A 23,741-nucleotide genomic window follows, 5' to 3' on the forward strand; every position below is an offset into this window, starting at 1 on the left:
ACGTTCTATACATCTGCAACATCAGACCCCAACTTTTATACTCTATGCCCCGTCCTATAAAGGCAAGCATGCCATATGCCTTCTTCACCACCTTCTCCACCTGTGACGTCACCTTCAAGGATCTGTGGACTTGCACACCCAGGTCCCTCTGCGTATCTACACCCTTTATGGTTCTGCCATTTATCGTATAGCTCCTCCCTACATTATTTCTACCAAAATGCATCACTTCACATTTATCAGGATTGAACTCCATCTGCCATTTCTTTGCCCAAATTTCCAGCCTATCTATATCCTTCTGTAGCTTCTGACAATGCTCCTCACTATCTGCAAGTCCTGCCAATTTTGTGTCGTCCGCAAACTTACTGATCACCCCAGTTGCACCTTCTTCCAGATCGTTTATATAAGTATTTGAATAGAAACAATATGCAGGGGCATGGGGAGGAGGCAGGGGAATGGCACTTAGCCACATTGCTCATTTGGAGAGCCAATGCAGACACGATGGGTGGAATGGCCACCTTCTGAGCTGTGAAGAATTCTGTGATTCGGTGAATCTCTTCAATGATGTTACTGTGAAAATCCCCTAGTCGCCACACTCCGGCGCCCGTTCGGGTTACACTGAGGGAGAATTTAGCACGGCCAATGCACCCTAACCAGCACGTCTTTCGGACTGTGGGAAGAAACCGGAGCACCCGGAGGAAACCCACGCAGACACGGCGGGGGGAGAACGTGCAGACTCCGCACAGACAGGTATCCAAGCCGGGAATCAAACCCGGGTCCCTGGCGCTGTGAGGCAGCAGCGCGAACCGCCGTGCTGCCACCTTCTCAAGGGCAACTAGGGATGGGCAATAAATGCTGGCCCAGCCAGAGACGCCCGTGTCCCATGAATGAATAAAAAGATGCAAGTTGTAGTTGAAGACTTGGGCACTTTTCCACAGGAAGAGGGGAAAGGGAGTATGGATGATTCGCCCCGGCACTATATGATTGATGCGCTATTCAGACACGAGGCTCGAAGCTCAGTAAATGAAAGGCTTTTATTTACTGTTAATGAAGCTACCAGAACTTATGTACACTATCCCAGACTGAAGGGGTTCCGGCCAGAGCAGGGACATTGACGAAGGAAGAGCGGTGGATGTGGTCTATATGGACTTCAGCAAGGCGTTCGATAAGGTCCCCCATGCAAGACTTCTTGAGAAAGTGAGAGGGCATGGGATCCAAGGGGCTGTTGCCTTGTGGATCCAGAACTGGCTTGCCTGCAGAAGGCAGAGAGTGGCTGTGGAGGGGTCTTTCTCTGCATGGAGGTCAGTGACCAGTGGTGTGCCTCAGGGATCTGTTCTGGGACCCTTGCTGTTTGTCATTTTCATAAATGACCTGGATGAGGAAGTGGAGGGATGGGTTGGTAAGTTTGCTGACGACACCAAGGTAGGTGGTGTTGTGGATAGTTTGGAGGGATGTCAGAAGTTGCAGCGAGACATAGATAGAATGCAAGACTGGGCGGAGAAGTGGCAGATGGACTTCAACCCGGATAAGTGTGTGGTGATCCATTTTGGCAGATCCAATGGGATGAAGCAGCAATATAATATGAAGGGTACCATTCTTAACAGTGTAGAGGATCAGAAGGACCTTGGGGTCCGGGTCCATAGGACTCTTAAATCGGCCTCGCAGGTGGAGGATGCGGTCAAGAAGGCGTACGGCGTACTGGCCTTCATTAATCGAGGGATTGAGTTTAGGAGTCGGGAGATAATGCTGCAGCTTTATAGGACCCTGGTTAGACCCCACTTGGAGTACTGCGTGCAGTTCTGGTCACCTCATTACAGGAAAGATGTTGAAGCCATTGAAAGGGTGCAGAGGAGATTTACAAGGATGTTGCCTGGATTGGGGGGCATGCCTTATGAGGATAGGTTGAGGGAGCTTGGTCTCTTCTCCCTGGAGAGACGAAGGATGAGAGGTGACCTGATAGAGGTTTACAAGATGTTGAGAGGTCTGGATAGGGTAGACTCTCAGAGGCTATTTCCAAGGGCTGAAATGGTTGCTACGAGAGGACACAGGTTTAAGGTGCTGGGGGGTAGGTACAGAGGAGATGTCAGGGGTAAGTTTTTCACTCAGAGGGTGGTGGGTGAGTGGAATCGGCTGACGTCGGTGGTGGTGGAGGCAAACTCGTTGGGGTCTTTTAAGAGACTTCTGGATGAGTACATGGGATTTAATGGGATTGAGGGCTATAGATAGGCCTAGAGGTGGGGATGTGATCGGCGCAACCTGTGGGCCGAAGGGCCTGTTTGTGCTGTGGCTTTCTATGTTCTATGTTCTTATACCTCTCCCAGGAGGCGGAGCCCGACTGGGATGTGCCACAACACTACAGTACAAAGGTGTAACAACCCCACCCTAACCCCAACAGCAACAATAGCACAACCCAACAGTAACATATGTACATCCTTGTAGTACTGGCCAGCCCCTGGCTCAGCACTATCCAGTGGGAACCAACGATGGTTCACCACAATGATAACTCTGCTTACTAGCAATACTTCCTTGTCTGGTAGTGTCTGATCCTCCTGCCTGTGGAAACAGCTTCTCCTTGTTTAATCTTAGCAAAAATATTCTTGATGAAGCAAGATTAATGAAATGAGGAATTCGCTGACTGAGGGGATCGCAGCCATAGACCCACATAGTTATTTCACTTCAAGATCCTTTATTTATTTATTTGTCACACGTAAGGCTTACATTAACACTGCAATGAAGTTACTGTCGAAATCCCCCAAGTCGCCGCACTCCTGTTCGGGTTACACTGAGGGAGAATTTAGCACCCTAACCAGCACGTCTTTCGGACTGTGGGAGGGAAACCGGAGCACCCGGAGGAAACCCACGCAGACACGGGGAGAACGTGCAGACTCCGCGCAGACAGTGACCCAAGCCGGGAATCGAACCCTGGTCCCGGGGCACTGTGAGGCGGCAACGCCAACCCACTGTACCGCCAATGTGGCGGAGGCAGGTTCAGCCTGGGGTATTAAAGTTTATGTTAACGTTTATTTATTAGTCACAAGTAAGGCTTACATTAACACCAATGAAGTTACTGTGAAATTAAGAACATAAGAACATAAGAAATAGGAGCGGGAGTAGGCCATCTAGCCCCTCGAGCCTGCCCCGCCATTCAATAAGATCATGGCTGATCTGAAGTGGATCAGTTCCACTTACCCGCCTGATCCCTATAACCCCTAATTCCCTTACCGATCAGGAATCCATCTATCCATGATTTAAACATATTCAACGAGGAAGCCTCCACCACTTCAGTGGGCAGAGAATTCCAGAGATTCACCACCCTCTGGGAGAAGAAGTTCCTCCTCAACTCTGTCCTAAACTGACCCCCCTTTATTTTGAGGCTGTGCCCTCTAGTTCTAGTTTCCTTTCTAAGTGGAAAGACTCTCTCCATCTCTACCCTATCCAGCCCCTTCATTATCTTATAGGTCTCTATAAGATCCCCCCTCAGCCTTCTAAATTCCAACGAATACAAACCCAATCTGCTCAGTCTCTCCTCATAATCAACACCCCTCATCTCTGGTATCAACCTGGTGAACCTTCTCTGCACTCCCTCCAAGGCCAATATATCCTTCCGCAAATAAGGGAACCAATACTGCACACAGTATTCCAGCTGCGGCCTCACCAATGCCCTGTACAGATGCAGCAAGACATCTCTGCTTTTATATTCTATCCCCCTTGCGATATAGGCCAACATCCCATTTGCCTTCTTGATCACCTGTTGTACCTCTATTGAAGAGGGCATTAGGTGAGTACTTGAATAGAAACAATAAGTAGGGGCATGGGGAGGAGGCAGGGGAATGGCACTTAGCCACGTTGCTCATTTGGAGAGCCAATGCAGACACGATGGGTCGATTGGCCTCCTTCTGAGCTGTAAAGAATTCTGTGATTCGGTGAATCTCTTCACTCAGAAGGTGGTAAATCTTGCAATCCTCTGCCCCAGAGGGCTGAGGAGGTTCAATCATTAAGTCTGTTCAAGACAGAGCTTTCTGGATATTAAAGATATGAAAGGATATGGGGATAGAGCAGGAAAATGGTGTTGAGGTAAGAAGTAAGCCATGATCTAGTTGCATGGTGCAGCAGGCTTGAGAGGTGGAATGTCCCACTCCCACTCTTATTTCCTCTCATATAGTGCCTGTCACAATCTCCGGACACCCCAAAACCAATTATTTTGAAGTGTACGTTCAGCTGAACAGGGAGGTGATGGCCTAGTGGTATTATCGCTCGACTATTAACCCAGAAACTCAGCTAATGCTCTGGGGGGACCCGGGTTCGAATCCCGCTCCGACAGATGGTGGAATTTGAACTCAATTTTTAAAAAATCTTGGAATTCAGAATCTACTGATGGCCGTGAAACCATTGTCGGAACAACCCATCTGGTTCACTAATGTTCCTTTTGGGAAGTAAATCTGCTGTCCCTACCCGGTCTGGCCTACATGTGACTCCAGAGCCACAGCAATGTGGTTGACTCTCAACTGCCCTCAGGCAACTAGGGATGGGCAATAAATGTTGACCCAGCCAGCGACGCCCATGTCCCCCGAATGAACAAAGAAAACCTAAGGAAGCGGGCAAGTGTACATTTCGCCTGAAAGACGGCACCTCTGACAGCGCAGAGCTCCCTCAGCGCTGCACTGGGAATGTCGGCCTGGATTATGCAATCAAGTTTCTCGAGTGGAACCTGAACCCCAAAATTTCTGGCTCAGGTCTAAGACTACAAAAGGTCTAACTCCAAACTACAAAGGGCCGTGAATGTAGCCCAATCCATCACGCAAACCAGCCTCCCATCCATTGACTCTGTCTACACTTCCCGCTGCCTCGGGGAAAAGCAGCCGGCATAATCAAGGACCCCCACGCACCCCGGACATTCTCTCTTCCACCTTCTTCCGTCGGGGAAAAGATACAAAAGTCTGAGGTCACGTAGCGACCGACTCAAGAACAGCTTCTTCCCTGCTGCTGTCAGACTTTTGAATGGACCTACCTCGCATTAAGTTGATCTTTCTCTACACCCTAGCTATGACTGTAACACTACATTCTGCACTCTCTCCTTTCCTTATCTATGAACGGTATGCTCTGTCTGTATAGCGCGCAAGAAACAATACTTTTCACTGTATGCTAATACATGTAAATCAAATCAAATCAAATCAAGAGGGTGCAACTCACTGAGACATGGCTGACATTAAATAATGGCGCTCGACTCATCGATCAACAGTTCCAACGCGCCACAGTGAAAAACCGCACCGACCTCCTCAGAAGACAAACACGGGACACGGTGGACAGAGTACCCTTCGTCGTCCAGTACTTCCCCGGAGCGGAGAAGCTACGGCATCTCTTCCGGAGCCTTCAACATGTCATTGATGAAGACGAACATCTCACCAAGGCCATCCCCACACCCCCACTTCTTGCCTTCAAACAACCGCGCAACCTCAAACAGACCATTGTCCACAGCAAACTACCCAGCCTTCAGGAGAACAGTGACCACGACACCACACAACCCTGCCACAGCAACCTCTGCAAGACGTGCCGGATCATCGACACAGATGCCATCATCTCACGTGAGAACACCATCCACCAGGTACATGGTACCTACTCTTGCAACTCGGCCAACGTTGTCTACCTGATACGCTGCAGGAAAGGATGTCCCGAGGCATGGTACATTGGGGAAACCATGCAGACGCTACGACAACGGATGAATGAACACCGCTCGACAATCACCAGGCAAGACTGTTCTCTTCCTGTGGGGGAGCACTTCAGCAGTCACGGGCATTCAGCCTTGGATCTTCAGGTAAGTGTTCTCCAAGGCGGCCTTCACGACACACGACAGCGCAGAGTCGCTGAGCAGAAACTGATAGCCAAGTTCCGCACACATGAGGACAGCCTAAACCGGGATGTTGGATTTATGTCACATTATCAGTAACCCCCACAGCTTGCCCCTGGTCTTGCATAATCTCACCAGCTGTTCTGTCTGGAGACAATACACATCTCTTTAACCTGTGTTTAATGTTCCCTCCAACCACATTATCTGTACCTTTTAAGGCCTGGCTGGCTGTAGAGATTTGCATTCTAATCAGTATTCTGTAACTTGATTTCTGTGTCTGTGCACTGTTGGAGAACAGAGACCACTCCATCTGACGAAGGAGCAGCAAGCTCCGAAAGCTTATGGTATTTGCTACCAAATAAACCTGTTGGACTTTAACCTGGTGTTGTGAGACTTCTTACTGACATTAAATAATGCAGGGAAATGGTGGGTTATCGGAACCAGTTCTATCTACTTGATTTTAAGTCCGTATCTCTCTCCTTTCCTAGAACATGCCTCTGCAGATCTTCCTGAAGTTCATGATTGATATTGCTTCTGGGATGGAGTATCTGAGCAACCAAGGCTTCCTACACAGAGACCTGGCAGCTCGGAACTGCATGTGAGTAGTGGAGAATTTAGGATTATCATTCAGGATTTGTCGTTAGCTACTTTGGTGCCCTGTTTAACATTGTTCAGGGTAGAATGATACAGACCATGACAACCCTTCCTTCCATTCATAAGTCCAGAAGATATAGGAGCAGGATTAGGCCATTCGGCCCATCGAGTACGGGCGGCACGGTAGCACAGTGGGTTAGCACTGCTGCTTCACAGCTCCAGGGACCTGGGTTCAATTCCCGGCTCGGGTCGCTGTCTGTGTGGAGTTTGCACATTCTCCTCGTGTCTGCGTGGGTTTCCTCCGGGTGCTCCGGTTTCCTCCCACAGTCCAAACATGTACGGGTTAGGTTGATTGGCCATGCTACAATTGCCCCTTAGTGTCCTGAGATGCGTAGGTTAGAGGGATTAGTGGGTAAAATATGTTGGGATATGGGGGTAGGGCCTGGGTGGGATTGTGGTCGGTGCAGACTCGATGGGCTGAATGGCCTCTTTCTGTACTGTAGGATTTCTATGAGTCCTCTCCGCCATTCGATCATGGCTGATACGCTCCTCATCCCCATTTTCCTGCCTTCTCCCCACAACCCTTCAACCCCCATTCCCAATTAAAAATCTGTCTAACTCCTCCTTAAATGTACTCACTGTCCCAACATCCGCCGCACTTTGGGCCACGATCCCACCTTTACGCACACAGGACATTTCTAACGATTCCCACTTTTATATAGATGGAACATTTTCGAAGTGCGGACACCTACAAAATGTAATCCTAGAAGGGTCATCCAGACTTGAAACGCCGGCTCCACCTTCCCCGCCCCCGACAGAGGCAGCCGGACCCGCCGAGATCCTCCAGCATCCCCTTGTTTTATGTTTCAGATTCCAGCACATGCAGCATTTTGCTTTTATTCCCCTCAATTATCATTTTGATGAAGTTACTTTCAATGCAAAGAAATCGCAAATCGATGTAATTCCCGGTCAGTGATGAATTAGCTGGTCATTATACAGGCACTGCTCTAAGTGCTAAAGTGGTCTCCACGCACCAACTGGGTAGGGGAAGGGATAAAGGAACTAAGTTCTCCCTGTTCCTGATTGTTCTCCAGTGAATCCTGTTGGGACATGATCGTGTACAGAATTTGGGTAAGTATTGGATCTGTCCAGGTTAAAGCGCCTTCTCCCTACACTTGTCCATCAAACACTCCCAGGACAGGTCCAGCACGGGGTTAGATACAGAGTAAAGCTCCCTCTACACTGTCCCCCATCAAACACTCCCAGGACAGGTACAGCACGGGGTTAGATACAGAGTAAAGCTCCCTCTACACTGTCCCCCATCAAACACTCCCAGGACAGGTACAGCACGGGGTTCGATACAGAGTAAAGCTCCCTCGACACAGTCCCCCATCAAACACTCCCAGGACATGTACAGCACGGGGTTAGATACAGAGTAAATCTCCCCCTACACTGTCCCCCATCAAACACTCCCAAGGCAACACAGGGTTAGATACAGAATAAAGCTCCCTCAACACTGTCCCCCATCAAACACTCCCAGGACAGGTACAGCACGGGGTTAGATACAGAGTGAAACTCCCTCTACACTGTCCCCCAACAAACACACCCTGGACAGGGACAGCACGGGGTTAGATACAGAGTAAAGCTCCCTCTACATAGATTATATGGATATATATGGATGATATTGGAATATTGGAATAGTGTAGATTAGAGGGGCTTTAGATTGGTACCACTGGTCGGCGCAACATCGAGGGCCGAAGGGCCTGTACTGCGCTGTAATGTTCTATGTTCTATGTTCTACACTGTCCCCCATCAAACACTCCCAGGACAGGAACAGCACGGGGTAGATACAGAGTGAAACTCCCTCTACACTGTCCCCCAACAAACACACCCTGGACGGGGACAGCACAGGGTTAGATACAGAGTAAAGCTCCCTCTACACTGTCCCCCATCAAACACTCCCAGGACAGGTACAGCACAGGGTTAGATACAGAGTAAAGCTCCCTCTACACTGTCCCCCATCAAACACTCCCAGGACAGGTACAGCACGGGGTTAGATACAGAGTAAAGCTCCCTCTACACTGTCCCCCATCAAACACTCCCAGGACAGGTACAGCACGGGGTTAGATACAGAGTAAAGCTCCCTCTACACTGTCCCCCATCAAACACTCCCAGGACAGGTACAGCACGGGGTTAGAAACAGAGTAAAGCTCCCTCTACACTGTCCCCCATCAAACACACCCAGGACAGGTACAGCACGGGGTTAGATACAGAGTAAAGCTCCCTCTACACTGTCCCCATCAAACACTCCCAGGACAGGGACAGCACGGGGTTAGATACAGAGTAAAGCTCCCTCTACACTGTCCCCCATCAAACACTCCCAGGACAGGTACAGCACGGGGTTAGATACAGAGTAAAGCTCCCTCTACACTGTCCCCCATCAAACACTCCCAGGACAGGTACAGCACGGGGTTAGATACAGAGTAAAGCTCCCTCTACACTGTCCCCCATCAAACACTCCCAGGACAGGTACAGCACGGGGTTAGATACAGAGTAAAGCTCCCTCTACACTGTCCCCCATCAAACACTCCCAGGACAGGTACAGCACGGGGTTAGATACACCAGCTACGCTGTGACCTCCCCAAGCAACAATGTTTGTGGAGTGCTGAATTGCCGTCAGTTTTCACTGCTGAGGTTGTGCCCGGGAGCCTCGGGACTGAGACAGATTTGACTGTAATACTACAGAGAACGGGGAGGGGAATGTCATCCTGAAAGGCTGGGTCGAGCTGGAGCTGAGAGCAGGTAGCATTCTGACTGGCTACATTAACTGACTCCTCCCTCTCACATCCATTCCTCCCCTTGCAGGTTGTGCGACAGTATGAGGGTTTGCGTGGCTGATTTTGGGCTGTCCAGAAAGATCTACAGCAGTAATTACTATCGACAGAGAGCAGTCTCTAAGATGCCGGTGAAATGGATGGCAATTGAGAGCATGGCGGAGTTGATCTACACAACTAAAAGTGACGTGGTACGTCCTATTTTCATCTACCTTGCGGATGAAAGCTGCATTGAAGGGAGACCAGGAGTCACTCAAGATACTTCCAGCAGCGGCAGGGAACAAGCATTGCTTCTGATCCCTCTCCTGTCTCTTAGAGTCATAGAGTCGTAGAGGTTTACAGCACGGAAACAGGCCCCCTCGGCCCAACTTGTCCATGCCGCCCTTTTTGAACATAAGAACATAAGAAATAGAAATAGGAGCAGGAGTAGGCCATCTAGCCCCTCGAGCCTGCCCCGCCATTCAATAAGATCATGGCTGATCTGAAGTGGATCAGTTCCACTTACCCGCCTGGTCCCCATAACCCCTAATTCCCTTACCGATCAGGAATCCATCTATCCGTGATTTAAACATATTCAACGAGGTAGCCTCCACCACTTCAGTGGGCAGAGAATTCCAGAGATTCACCACCCTCTGAGAGAAGAAGTTCCTCCTCAACTCTGTCCTAAACTGTCTTGTACGCCTAAGCTAGTCCCAATTGCCCGCGTTTGGCCCATATCCCTCTATACCCATCGTCCCCATGTAACTGTCTAACTGCTTTTTAAAAGACAAAATTGTACCCGCCTCTACTACTGCCTCTGGCAGCTTGTTCCAGACACTCACCACCCTCTGTGTGAAAAAAATGCCCCTCTGGACCCTTTTGTATCTCTCCCCTCTCACCTTAAACCTATGCCCTCTAGTTTTAGACTCCCCTACCTTTGGGAAAAGATATTGACTATCTAGCTGATCTATGCCCCTCATTATTTTATAGACCTCTATAAGATCACCCCTCAGCCTCCTACGCTCCAGAGAAAAAAGTTCCAGTCTATCCAGCCTCTCCTTATAACTCAATCCATCAAGTCCCGTTTTGCCATGCTGTGGGCTAAATTCATGCCACCAGCACTGATTCATGATGCCTGGGCACAAATAGGGGAGCAGTGTGTGAGGGCAAGAGGGGGAAACGGGAACTGAAGCCATGGGGTTTCTTCAGCGTGAACCCGGTGAGGTTGACGCAATGGAGGGAGTTACAATCGAACCCCAATCCTCTCTCCTCACCAGATGTCTTAGGGGGGCGGCACTGCTGCCTCACAGCGCCAGGGACCCGGGTTCGATTCCTGGCTTGGGTCACTGTCTGTGTGGAGTCTGCACATTCTCCCCGTGTCTGCTCCGGTTTCCTCCCACACTCCAAAAGATGTGCGGGTTAGGTGTTTTGGCCACATTGACCCTTAGTGTCAGTAGGACTAGCTAGGGTAAAATGCATGGGGTTATGAGGATAGGGCTTGGGTGGGACTGTAGTCAGTGCAGACTCGATGGGCTGAATGGCCTCCTTCTGCACTGTAGGATTCTGTGATCTGAATGGGTGTAAATTGAGAGAGGCGGATACTCAGCGAGACCTTGGTGTCCTCGAGCATCAGTCGCTGAAAGTAAGCGTGCAGGTACAGCAGGCAGTAAAGAAGGCAAATGGTCTGTTGGCTTCCATAGCGAGAGGATTTGAGTATAGGGATAGGGATGTTTTGCTGCAATTGTTTAGGGCACTGGTGAGACCACACCTGGAGTATTGTGTGCAGTTTTGGTGTCCTTATCTGAGGAAGGATGTCCTTGCTATAGAGGGAGTGCAGCAAAGGTTTACCAGGCTGATTCCTGGGGTGGCAGGTCTGTCATATGAGGAGAGACTAAGTCAGTTAGGATTATATTCACTAGAGTTTAGAAGAGTGAGAGGGGATCTCATCGAAACTTACAAAATTCTAACAGGGTTACATAGAACATAGAACAGTACAGCACAGTACAGGCCCTTCGGCCCTCGATGTTGTGCCGAGCTTTGTCCGAAACCAAGATCAAGCTATCCCACTCCCTATCATCCTGGTGTGCTCCATGTGCCTGTCCAATAACCGCTTGAAAGTTCCTAAAGTGTCCGACTCCACTATCCCTGCAGGCAGTCCATTCCACACCCCAACCACTCTCTGCGTAAAGAACCCACCTCGGACATCCCTCCTATATCTCCCACCATGAACCTTATAGTTATGCCCCCTAGTAACAGCTACATCCACTCGAGGAAATAGTCTCTGAACGTCCACTCTATCTATCCCCCTCATCATCTTATAAACCTCTATTAAGTCGCCTCTCATCCTCCTCCGCTCTAAAGAGAAAAGCCCTAGCTCCCTCAACCTTTCCTCATAAGACCTACCCTCCAAACCAGGCAGCATCCTGGTAAATCTCCTCTGCACTCTCTCCAAAGCTTCCACATCCTTCTTATAGTGAGGTGACCAGAACTGCACACAATATTCCAAATGTGGTCTCACCAAGGTCCTGTACAGTTGCAGCATAATCCCACGGCTCTTAAACTCAAACCCCCTGTTAATAAACGCTAACACACTATAGGCCTTCTTCACGGCTCTATCCACCTTAGTGACAACTTTCAGAGATCTGTGGATATGAACCCCAAGATCTCCCTGTTCCTCCACATTCCTCAGAACCCTACCGTTGACCCTGTAATCCGCATTCAAATTTGTCCTTCCAAAATGAATCACCTCGCACTTATCAGGGTTAAACTCCATCTGCCATTTTTCGGCCCAGCTCTGCATCCTATCTATGTCTCTTTGCAGCCTACAACAGCCCTCCACCTCATCCACTACTCCACCAATCTTGGTGTCATCAGCAAATTTACTGATCCACCCTTCAGCCCCCTCCTCCAAGTCATTGATAAAAATCACAAAAAGCAGAGGACCCAGCACTGATCCCTGTGGTACACCGCTGGTAACTGGTCTCCAGTCTGAAAATTTTCCATCCACCACCACCCTCTGTCTTTTATGAGATAGCCAGTTACTTATCCAATTGGCCAAATTTCCCTCTATCCCACACCTCCTTACTTTCTTCATGAGCCGACCATGGGGGACCTTATCAAACGCCTTACTAAAATCCATATATATGACATCAATTGCTCTACCTTCATCTACACACTTAGTTACCTCCTCAAAGAATTCAATCAAATTTGTGAGGCAAGAGGGTTAGACAGGGTAGATTCAGAAAGAATGTTCCCGATGGTGGGGGGAGTCCAGAACTAGGGGGGTCAGAGTTTGAGGATAAGGGGTAAACCTTTTAGGACTGAGGTGAGGAGAAATTTCTTCACCCAGAGAGCGGTGGAATTCACTCCCACAGAAAGTAGTTGAGGCCAAAACGTTGTGTGATTTCAAGAAGAAATTAGATGTCGCTCTTGGGGCTAAAGGGATCGAGGGATATGGGGGGGGGAAGGGGGGGATCAGGATATTGAATTTGATGATCAGCCATGATCAAAATGAATGGCAGAGAAGGCTCGATGGGCCGAATGGCCTCCTCCTGCTTCTAGTTTCTATGTAAAATGTTGTGTGGTTTCAAGAAAGAAATAGATATAGCTCTGGGGAATAAAGGGATCAAGGGATATCATCGGTCAGAACATTGAATACAGGAGTTGGGACGTCTTGTTGAAGTTGTACAAAACATTGGTAAGGCCACACTTGGAATACTGTGTGCAGTTCTGGTCACCCTATTATAGAAAGGATATTATTAAACTAGAAAGAGTGCAGAAAAGATTTACTAGGATGCTACCGGGACTTGATGGTTTGAGTTATAAGGAGAGGCTGGATAGACTGGGACTTTTCTCTCTGGAGCGTAGGAGGCTGAGGGGTGATCTTATAGAGGTCTATAAAATAACGAGGGGCACAGATCAGCTAGACAGTCAATATCTTTTCCCAAAGGTAGGGGCGTCTAAAACTAGAGGGCATAGGTTTAAGGTGAGAGGGGAGAGATACAAAAGTGTCCAGAGGGGACAATTTTTTCACACAGAGGGTGGTGAGTGTCTGGAACGAGCTGCCAGAGGTAGTAGTAGAGGCGGGTACAATTTTATCTTTTAAAAAGCATTTAGACAGTTACATGGGTAAGATGGGCCAAATGCAGGCAATTGGGATGAGCTTAGGGGTTTGAAAAAAAAAGGGCGGCATGGACAAGTTGGGCCGAAGGGCCTGTTTCCATGCTGTAAACCTCGATGACTCTATGATATTGGGGAGGGGAGGGTGGTGGCACGATCAGGATATTGAATTTGATGATCAGCCATCAAAATGAATGGAGGAGCAGGCTCGATGGGCCGAATGGTCTACTCCTGCTTCTATTTATCAGACATTTTCCAAAGAGGTCACCGGAAAGTCATCAGAAGTAGGAAGCCATGTCCAATTTTGTTCTGTTTCTCAGTCCATAGAGCCTGTGAGCAATTGTGTCACCTCCGGTACCTCACTGCGGGAAAAAAGCTTACAGAGGGTGGGTGATGGCCGTGGAGCGTTGGACTAGTCAAACCCTGGTGGACATTTCAATGATTGGTTGTGTGTCATTGCAATGCACTGACACCTCCTTCCTGTTTCCAGTGGTCCTTCGGAGTGACGATGTGGGAGATTATGACTCGCGGGAAGTCACCGTATCCCGGCTTACAAAACCACGAGATTTACGACTTCCTACACGAGGGGAACCGGCTGAAGCAGCCGTCCAATTGTCTCGATAAACTGTGAGTACCAAGATCCTCCCCTTTCTCATCGGGGTCATCCATTTTGTCAGGAATAGCAGCAAAATGTATGTATGCCAGCGGCAGTTAGATAGGGTTGCAACGAGCGCTGAATACTGTCTTCTCTTCCCAGGTACCACCTCATGTTCAGCTGCTGGTTCCTGAACCCCGAGCAGCGACCGACCTTCGGCGAGCTCAGGTCGCAGCTTCAGGAGTTTCTCTCCGCCTTGCCCATCCTTGAGGACCAGGGTGAGGTCTACTACACCAACACCGGGGCGTTGCAAGGAGCTGCAGCCCCGGCGATGAGCGGGGCCGAGGACTGGGGAGATGGGATGGGGAATCTCTACGTGGTGGATCTGGGTGATGACGTGGACGCCAAAGCGACTGCGACGGGGCTCCAGCGCGAGGGACTCAGAGAGAAGGTTTGATCACTGGATGGGAGCACAAGGTTGGATTGTGCAAGGCGGACGCGGAACTGGATTGTCTCTCTGTCCTTCAGCAAGCCTGACAAAACTTGATTCAATCATGTGAACATTGGGTGCATCAACCTGAACAAAACCACCTCGCAATGACCCCTGTGTGACTTGTTCTCAGCGCTGTTCATATAGATTGATGCACTAGGCATCAGCAGGACAGGCGATTGATGCTAAAGACACACAAAGTATAACTGTCAGTGCCTTAGCTGAAAGGGAGCGAGCTCTCCTGGGGTATGTCCAACCAGTCACCCACAGGACCAATCTGAAAATGGACACTGGTACTTGATGCAGCAGGGAGCAGTGCTCCAGAGAGCTTGCACCTCTATCGTCGTGGCAGCTTATCTTTCCCTTCTCTGCAGTCCATCCGCTAACAAGGCAGTCCTTGGCGGGCAAGGATATTTTAAACTCTCCTATCAGCTATGCTGCTTCTGACTGGATTCACTAATTGATGCTGGAGCATGTACGGGAGCTGTCGGAAGAGATTCAATGGCTGCGCACTGCCCAAGATGGGGTCATGTGTCCAAGGGCAGTGGGAGGAGTTGAAATGGGTGGGCACTGCCCATGATGGGGTCATGTGTCCATGGGCAGTTGGAGGAGTTGAAATGGGTGGGCACTGCCCCTGATGGGGTCATGTGTCCAAGGGCAGTGGGAGGAGTTGAAATGGGTGGGCACTGCCCATGATGGGGTCATGTGTCCATGGGCAGTTGGAGGAGTTGAAATGGGTGGGCACTGCCCATGATGGGGTCATGTGTCCATGGGCAGTGGGAGGAGTTGAAATGGGTGGGCACTGCCCAAGATGGGGCCATGTGTCCATGGGCGGTGGGAGGAGTTGAAATGGGTGGGCACTGCCCATGATAGGGTCATGTGTCCATGGGCAGTGGGAGGAGTTGAAATGGGTGGGCACTGCCCATGATAGGGTAATGTGTACATGGGCTGTGGGAGGAGATGTGATTAGGGGCGGCACGGTGGCACAGTGGGTTAGCACTGCTGCCTCACAACGCCAGGGACCCGGATTCAATTCCTGCCTTTGGTCACTACCTGTGTGGAGTTTGCACATTCTCCCCCCGTGTCTGCGTGGGTTTCCTCCGGGTGCTCCGGTTTCCTCCCACAGTCCCAAAGATGTGCGGGTTAGCGGGATTGGCCATGCTAAATTGCCTCTTAGTGTCTGGGGGACTAGATAGGGTAAATGCTTGGGGTTATGGGGATAGGGTCTGGGTGGGATTGTGGTCGGTGCAGACTCGATGGGCCGAATGACCTCCTTCTGTACTGTAGGATTCTATGAAATGGGTGGGGAGTGCCCCTGATGGGGTCAAGCGGACATGGGGGGAGATGAAGTGGGTGAGCACTGCCCATGAAAGTTTGAGTCCTATACGGGCGGCACGGTAGCACAGTGGTTAGCACTGCTGCTTCACAGCTCCAGGGACCTGGGTTCGATTCCCGGCTCGGGTCACTGTCTGTGTGGAGTTTGCACATTCTCCTCGTGTCTGCGTGGGTTTCCTCCGGATGCTCCGGCTTCCTCCCACAGTCCAAAGATGTGTGGGTTAGGTGGATTGGCCATGCTAAAACTGCCCCTTAGTGTCCTGAGATGCGTAGGTTAGAGGGATTAGTGGGTGAGATATGAGGGTAGGGCCTGGGTGGGATTGTGGTCGGTGCAGACTCTTAGAATCTTAGAAACCCTACAGCACAGAGAGAGGCCATTCGGCCCATCGAGTCTGCACCGACCACAATCCCACCCAGGCCCTACATATCCCCCCATGTCCCTACATATTTACCCACTAATCCCTCTAACCTACGCATCCCAGGACACTAAGGGCAATTTTAGCATGGTCAATCAACCTAACCCGCACACCTTTGGACTGTGGGAGGAAACCGGAGCACCCGGAGGAAACCCACGCAAACACGAGGAGAATGTGCAAACTCCACACAGACAGTGACCCGAGCCGGGAATCGAACCCAGGTCCCTGGAGCTGTGAAGCAGCAGTGCTAACCACTGTGCTACCGTGCCGCTACTCGATGGGCCGAATGGCCTCTTTCTGTACTGTAGGGTTTCTATGATTCTTCTATATCTCGACACAAGCGCAAGGGGACCGGCAGCAGGAATGCTGACTGAATTTAACTCCCTCCCTGAGACTGGGGGAGGATTACCAACCCTCCAGGATCGAACTGGAATCTCCTGCTCAATCTGCAAGACACTGCTATGTGCGTGTGTGTGTGTGTGTGTGTGTGTGTGTGTGTGTGTGTGTGTGTGTGTGAGTGTGTGTGTGTGTGTGAGTGTGTGTGTGTGTGTGTGTGTGTGTGTGTGTGTGTGTGTGTGTGTGTGTGTGTGTGAGTGTGTGTGTGTGTGTGTGTGTGAGTGTGTGTGAGTGTGTGTGTGTGTGTGTGTGTGTGTGTGAGTGTGTGTGTGTGTGTGTGTGTGTGTGTGTGTGTGTGTGTGAGTGTGTGTGTGTGTGTGTGTGTGAGTGTGTGTGTGTGTGTGTGTGTGTGTGAGTGTGTGTGTGTGTGTGTGTGTGTGTGTGTGTGTGTGTGTGTGTGTGAGTGTGTGTGTGTGTGTGAGTGTGTGTGTGTGTGTGAGTGTGTGTGTGTGTGTGTGTGTGTGTGAGTGTGTGTGTGTGTGTGTGTGTGTGTGTGTGTGTGTGAGTGTGTGTGTGTGTGAGTGTGTGTGTGTGTGTGTGTGTGTGTGTGTGTGTGTGTGCGTGTGTGCGTGTGTGCGTGTGTGTGTGTGTGTGTGTGTGCGACTCTGGAGAAAACTCATCGGGACATTAAAAAAGATTGTCAATTTTCTTCTCATTTTCTTTGAACATTTCTCTCTCTACCAGATATAAAAATACTGAAAATGGGGTTGGGGGAGAGGAGGGGGGAGAAGGAAAGGCTGTTTGTGTGACGGCCATCATCCAATTGGGAAATGAGTCTTTTTTGCTTTCCAATGGGCGTAGGAAGGCAGTGGCCTCACAAGGGTGCATGTGTTGGCCGACTAATGGCTGGAGTGTGGAGGAGCAAGTCATGTAGTGACATTTCCATTTAATTACAGTTGGTTACCCTAGTCTGTGGGGAACTGAGGCTAACTGAGTCTTGTTGTCGTTTGCTTGCGACCAGATTTTGGGCGGCGCGATTGGCACAGCGGGTTAGCACTGCGGCCTCACAGCGCCAGGGACCCGGGTTCGATTCCCGGCTGTGTTGATTATGAGGAGAGACTGAGCAGATTGGGTTTGTACTCGTTGGAATTTAGAAGGCTGAGGGGGGATCTTACAGAGACCTATAAGATAATGAAGGGGCTGGGATAGGGTAGAGGTGGAGAGATCCTTTCCACTTGGGAAAGGAAGCTAGAACTAGAGGGCACAGCCTCAAAATAAAGGGGGGGTCAGTTTAGGACGGAGTTGAGGAGGAACTTCTTCTCTCAGAGGGTGGTGAATCTCTGGAATTCTCTGCCCACTGAAGTGGTGGAGGCTACCTCGTTGAATATGTTAAAATCACGGATAGATGGATTCCTGATCGGTAAGGGAATTAGGGGTTATAGGGATCAGGCGGGTAAGTGGAACTGATCCACTTCAGATCAGCCATGATCTTATTGAATGGCGGGGCAGGCTCGAGGGGCTAGATGGCCTACTCCTGCTCCTATTTCTTATGTTCTTGGGTCACTGTCTGTGCGGAGTCTGCACGTTCTCCCCCCGTGTCTGCGTGGGTTTCCTCCGGGTGCTCCGGTTTCCTCCCACAGTCCGAAAGACGTGCTGGTTAGGGTGCAACTGGCCATGGCTAAATTCTCCCTCAGTGTAACCCGAACAGGCGCTGGAGTGTGGCGGCTAGTAACTTCATTGCAGTGTTAATGTAAGCCTGACTTGTGACTAACAAATAAACTTTACTTGAGATGAACAGAGTCTGCGAGAGACAAACTCAGTAGTCCAGCTTGGTGTTCCTCTCTCGTACTAATCCTAGTAAGAAGTCTCGTAACACCAGGTTAAAGTCCAACAGGTTTATTTGGTAGCACGAGCTTTCGGAGCGCCGCTCCTTCATCAGGTGAGTGTGCAGGATTTGGTTCACAGACACGGCATATATAGACACAAACTCAATTACAAGATGGGGAATCAATGGGGAAGCAGAGTGTGGAGGTCTCACATCCACAGTGATGGCCATCTGGACACATTCCTGTGCCTACCCCAGTCCAACGCCGGCAACTCCACATCATGGCTACTAATCCTGCGCAAGTTTCCTTCACGGGAAGGCAAACTGCTCCGAGGTTTCTTGCCAAGGTGGTTCTTCTGTTGAAGTTTATTTTATTAGTGTCAAAAGTAAAAGATCCCAAGTGATGTGCATTTGAAACAAAGGAACATAAGAAATAGAATCATAGAAACCCTACAGTGCAGAAGGAGGCCATTCGGCCTATCGAGTCTGCACCGACCACAATCCCACCCAGGCCCTACCCCCACATATTTACCCGCTAATCCCTCTAACCTACGCACCTCAAGACTCTAAGGGGCAATTTTTAACCTGGCCAATCAACCTAACCCACACATCTTTGGATTGTGGGAGGAAACCGGAGCACCCGGAGGAAACCCACGCAGACACGAGGAGAATGTGCAAACTCCACACAGACAGTGACCCGAGCCGGGAATCGAACCCGGGACCCTGGAGCTGTGAAGCAGCAGTGCTAACCCACTGCGCTACCGTGCCGCCCTAGGAGTAGAAGTCGGCCTTTTAGCCTCCTGAGCAGTCTCTGTTGTTCACTAAAGTTTATTTATTATTATCACAAGTAGGCTTACATTAACACTGCAATGAAGTTGCCGTGAAAATCCCCCTCGTCGCCACACTCCGGCGCCTGTTCGGGTAACACTGAGGGAGAATTTAGCACCCTAACCAGCACGTCTTTCGGACTGTGGGAGGAAACCGGAGCGACCCGGAGGAAACCCACGCAGACACGGGGAGAGTGTGCAGACTCCACACAGACAGTGACCCAAGCCGGGAATCGAACCCGGGTCCCTGGAGCTGTGAGGCAGCAGTGCTAACCCACTGTGCCACCATGTTGCCCACATGGATTCATTTAGAAACATAGTGTGGTGACCCACTGTAACTACATATTATATGCCTGGTGAAGAAGGGAAAGGGTTAATGTTTTTTGTACTCAATGTATTTTGTACCTAAAAGGTTGAACTTTGTACCTGGAATGTATCACAAACCTAACGTTTCCTTGTGGCGAGTCGCCCCTTTTTTATATTGCTCCTGGTAGTAGCATAAGCCATTTGTTCATGTCTTTCAGCTGTTACCTTTAGTATAAGCCATTTGTTCATGGTTCCCTCGCTTGTTTATATCATTCTGATAAAACAGACAGTTGAATATAGATGTTAGGAGGCTTTCCCGGAGGCTTGTCTGTGATTTAAGCAGAGGAAGCAGCCACCAAATGGTAGAGTGCGAGAATGGCCGTTTGAAGGAGAACTCCCACTGGGACAGTTGCACTCAGTCACTCAGTCACTTCAAAGGAAACGCTGCGGGAAGAGCAGGGGACCAGAGGTGACACCTTGACTGCAACGACCAGAAGAATTGTGCTTTATGACCCAAGGATACCAGATGGTCTCTAACCATGATCCAAAGACTATCAGAAGCTGTTAAAGGAACTATAATTTACGGTCAAGGACTGTTAACTGGACTTTGCTTTATGGCTTGTATTGGGAACCCTGATGTATAAATATCCACGTTTCTTGTGTTCAGAGAGAACTTTGGCTTCCGCTTTCAAGGGGTCAAGTTCTCCCATAAGCTTGTGAGAATAAAGCCTGACTGTATTTTTGACTCATACCAGCCTATAGAGGTATATTTTCCGACTTCACCTGGACACACCCCTGCTGCGCCTGACCCGAGACTCCTCCCTTTCCACCTGATCGAGGTATAAAGGTAACGGTTCCTCCCCTCTGCCTCAGTCTGGGCCAGGCTAGCTACAAGGGTGTGTTCCAGTTCTTTGTGATTAAAAGCCTGTTTTATTTCACACTCGCTATCGTCCTCGTGAATTGATGGTGCATTACATAGAAACATAGAAAAACTACAGCACAAAACAGGCCCTTCGGCTCCACAAGTTGTGCCGAACATCTCCCTACCTTTTAGGCCTACCTATAACCCTCCATCCTATTAAGTCCCATGTACTCATCCAGGAGTCTCTTAAAAGACCCTATTGAGTTCGCCTCCACCACCACTGACGGCAGCCGATTCCACTCACCCACCACCCTCTGTGTGAAAAACTTCCCCCTAACATTTCCCCTGTACCTACCCCCCAGCACCTTAAACCTGTGTCCTCTCGTAGCAGCCATTTCCATCCTGGGAAAAAGCCTCTGAGAGTCCACCCGATCTATGCCTCTCAACATCTTATATACCTCTATTAGGTCTCCTCTCATCCTATTTAAATGCTATTTAGATAAATTTATTTTGGAAAATAATATTTTGGTATATATACACCTTATGAGTAATATGAAATGTGGTGCGGTGAGTAAAGTTTATTTATTAGTCACAAGTAAGGCTTACATTAACACTGCAATGAAGTCACTGTGAAAATCCCCTAGTCGCCCACACTCCGGCGCCTGTTCGGGTAACACTGAGGGAGAATTTAGCATGGCCTGATGCATCTAGTAAGAAGTTTAACAACATCAGGTTAAAGTCCAACAGGTTTATTTGGTAGCAAAAGCCACACAAGCTTTCGGAGCCTTAAGCCCCTTCTTCAGGTGAGTGGGAATTCTGTTCACAAACAGGGCATATAAAGACAGAGACTCAATTTACATGAATAATGGTTGGAATGCAAATACTTACAGCTAATCAAGTCTTTAAGATACAAACAACGTGAGTGGAGAGAACATCAAGACAGGCTAAAGAGATGTGTATTGTCTCCAGACAGGACGCATCTAACCAGCGCATTGTGCGGACTGGGAGGAAACCCACGCAGACACGGGGAAAATGTGCAAACTCCGCACAGACGGTGACCCAAGCCTGGGAATCGAACCCGGGTCCCCGGCTCTGTGAGGCAGCAGCGCTAACCCCCTGTGCCACCGTGCTGTCCCAGGTGGCTACATAAATTAAAGTTCAGCTGAACTCGGGGGGAGCGAGGGGGTGACGGCTGGAAGACAACAAGCAAAAGGTCATGGATAGAAAATACAAGGAGTTCTGAGTGGGCCAGGCAGCATTTACAGAGGGAGGAAAGTGAAGTGATGATGATGGTGTGTGTTGCTGCAGTACCAGATTTGTGCCACTACATGGTGCTGTTGACATAGGATTATGATGTGGAGATGCCGGCGTTGGACTGGGGTAAACACAGTAAGAAGTTTAACAACACCAGGTTAAAGTCCAACAGGTTTATTTGGTAGCAAAAGCCACACAAGCTTTCGAGGCTCTAAGCCCCTTCTTCAGGTGAGTGGGAATTCTGTTCACAAACAGAGCTTATAAAGACACAGACTCAATTTACATGAATAATGGTTGGAATGCGAATACTTACAACTAATCCAGTCTTTAAGAAACAAAACAATGGGAGTGGAGAGAGCATCAAGACAGGCTAAAAAGATGTGTATTGTCTCCAGACAAGACAGCCAGTGAAACTCTGCAGGTCCACGCAACTGTGGGGGTTACAGATAGTGTGACATGAACCCAATATCCCGGTTGAGGCCGTCCTTGTGTGTGCGGAACTTGGCTATCAGTTTCTGCTCAGCGACTCTGCGCTGTCGTGTGTCGCGAAGGCCGCCTTGGAGAACGCTTACCCGAATATCAGAGGCCGAATGCCCGTGACCGCTGAAGTGCTCCCCAACAGGAAGAGAACAGTCTTGCCTGGTGATTGTCGAGCGGTGTTCATTCATCCGTTGTCGCAGCGTCTGCATAGTTTCCCCAATGTACCATGCCTCGGGACATCCTTTCTTGCAGCGTATCAGGTAGACAACGTTGGCCGAGTTGCAAGAGTATGTACCGTGTACCTGGTGGATGGTGTTCTCACGTGAGATGATGGCATCTGTGTCGATGATCTGTAACCCCCACAGTTGCGTGGACCTGCAGAGTTTCACTGGCTGTCTTGTCTGGAGACAATACACATCTTTTTAGCCTGTCTTGATGCTCTCTCCACTCCCATTGTTTTGTTTCTTAAAGACTGGATTAGTTGTAAGTATTCGCATTCCAACCATTATTCATGTAAATTGAGTCTGTGTCTTTATAAGCTCTGTTTGTGAACAGAATTCCCACTCACCTGAAGAAGGGGCTTAGAGCCTCGAAAGCTTGTGTGGCTTTTGCTACCAAATAAACCTGTTGGACTTTAACCTGGTGTTGTTAAACTTCTTACTATATGTGACTCCAGAGCCACAGCAATGTGGTTGACTCTCAACTGCCCTCCAAGGGCAACTAGGGATGGGCAATAAATGCTGGCCCGGCCAGCGACGCCCATGCCCCACAAATTAATAAAACAAAAGTCAACCTGCCTGTTTGGAATTTAGACAAAGCTTGGCAGTTAATTATCAATTAACTGGTGCATTCTCCTTGGCAACGCCTCTACCAATCAGAGTCCAGTTGCCAACTAATCGGCATTCTCTTCCTATACATTGCTGTTCCCTTTACAATTTGATATTCTTGCAAACTGTCCTCTTGGGTGCAAGGTGAAAAGCTTCGACAACATGTGTCTTTTTCCAGCTGTAGAATCCTCGCTTTCTGTGGAACCAAACATCAGTGGCACAGTGGACTAGCACTGCTGCCTCTCAGCGCCAGGGACCAGGGTTCGATTCCAGCCTCGGGTCACTCCCTGCGTAGAGTTTGCACGTTCTCCCCCCCGTGTCTGCGTGGGTTTCCTCCGGTTTCCTCCCATAATCTAAAGATGTGCAGGTTAGGTGGATTGGCCGTGCTAAATTGCCCCTTAGTGTCAGGGAGACTAGCTAGGGGTAGATATGTGGGGTTATGGGGATAGGGTCTGGGTGGGATTGTGGTCGGTGCAGACTCGATGGGCCAAAATGGCCTCCTTCTGCACTGTAGGGATTCTATGATTCTATTTTATATCATTTCAAAATGGAAAATAGCTGGAAATATTTAGCAGGCCAGGTGGCAGTTGTGGAGACAGCAACAAGACTAGTGTTTCAGCTTGATAATCCTTCATCTGATCATAGTGGCCATGGTGCTTTCTTTACATTGACTTGATTCTGGGGATGAAAAGATGAAACTTTTTTTTCATTCATTTGTGGGACATGGGCGTCGCTGGCTGGGCCCAGCATTTATTGCCCATCCCTAGTTGCCCCTTGAGAAGGTGGTGGTGAGCTGCCATCTTGAATCGCTGCAGTCCAC

At 49.5% G+C, this 23,741-nt stretch overlaps 2 protein-coding genes across 2 annotated transcripts in view; both read left to right on the forward strand.

The window, feature by feature from the left end:
- Positions 1–15,955, forward strand: part of LOC144481795 (tyrosine-protein kinase receptor UFO-like) — a 64,184-nt gene extending 48,229 nt beyond the window's left edge. The window contains exons 11-14 of the mRNA XM_078200932.1: positions 6,331–6,440; positions 9,302–9,461; positions 13,859–13,995; positions 14,126–15,955. Coding sequence (XP_078057058.1) covers positions 6,331–6,440; positions 9,302–9,461; positions 13,859–13,995; positions 14,126–14,420 — 702 coding nt within the window. The 3' untranslated portion in view covers positions 14,421–15,955. The remainder of the gene's footprint in view (positions 1–6,330; positions 6,441–9,301; positions 9,462–13,858; positions 13,996–14,125) is intronic.
- The window catches only part of rce1a (Ras converting CAAX endopeptidase 1a), a 325,304-nt gene that overhangs the window by 128,538 nt on the left and 173,025 nt on the right, over positions 1–23,741 (forward strand). The gene's annotated exons all lie outside the window — the stretch shown is intronic.

Source organism: Mustelus asterias, chromosome 33 (genome assembly GCF_964213995.1).
Source record: "Mustelus asterias chromosome 33, sMusAst1.hap1.1, whole genome shotgun sequence".
Classification (NCBI taxonomy): Eukaryota; Metazoa; Chordata; class Chondrichthyes; order Carcharhiniformes; family Triakidae; genus Mustelus; species Mustelus asterias.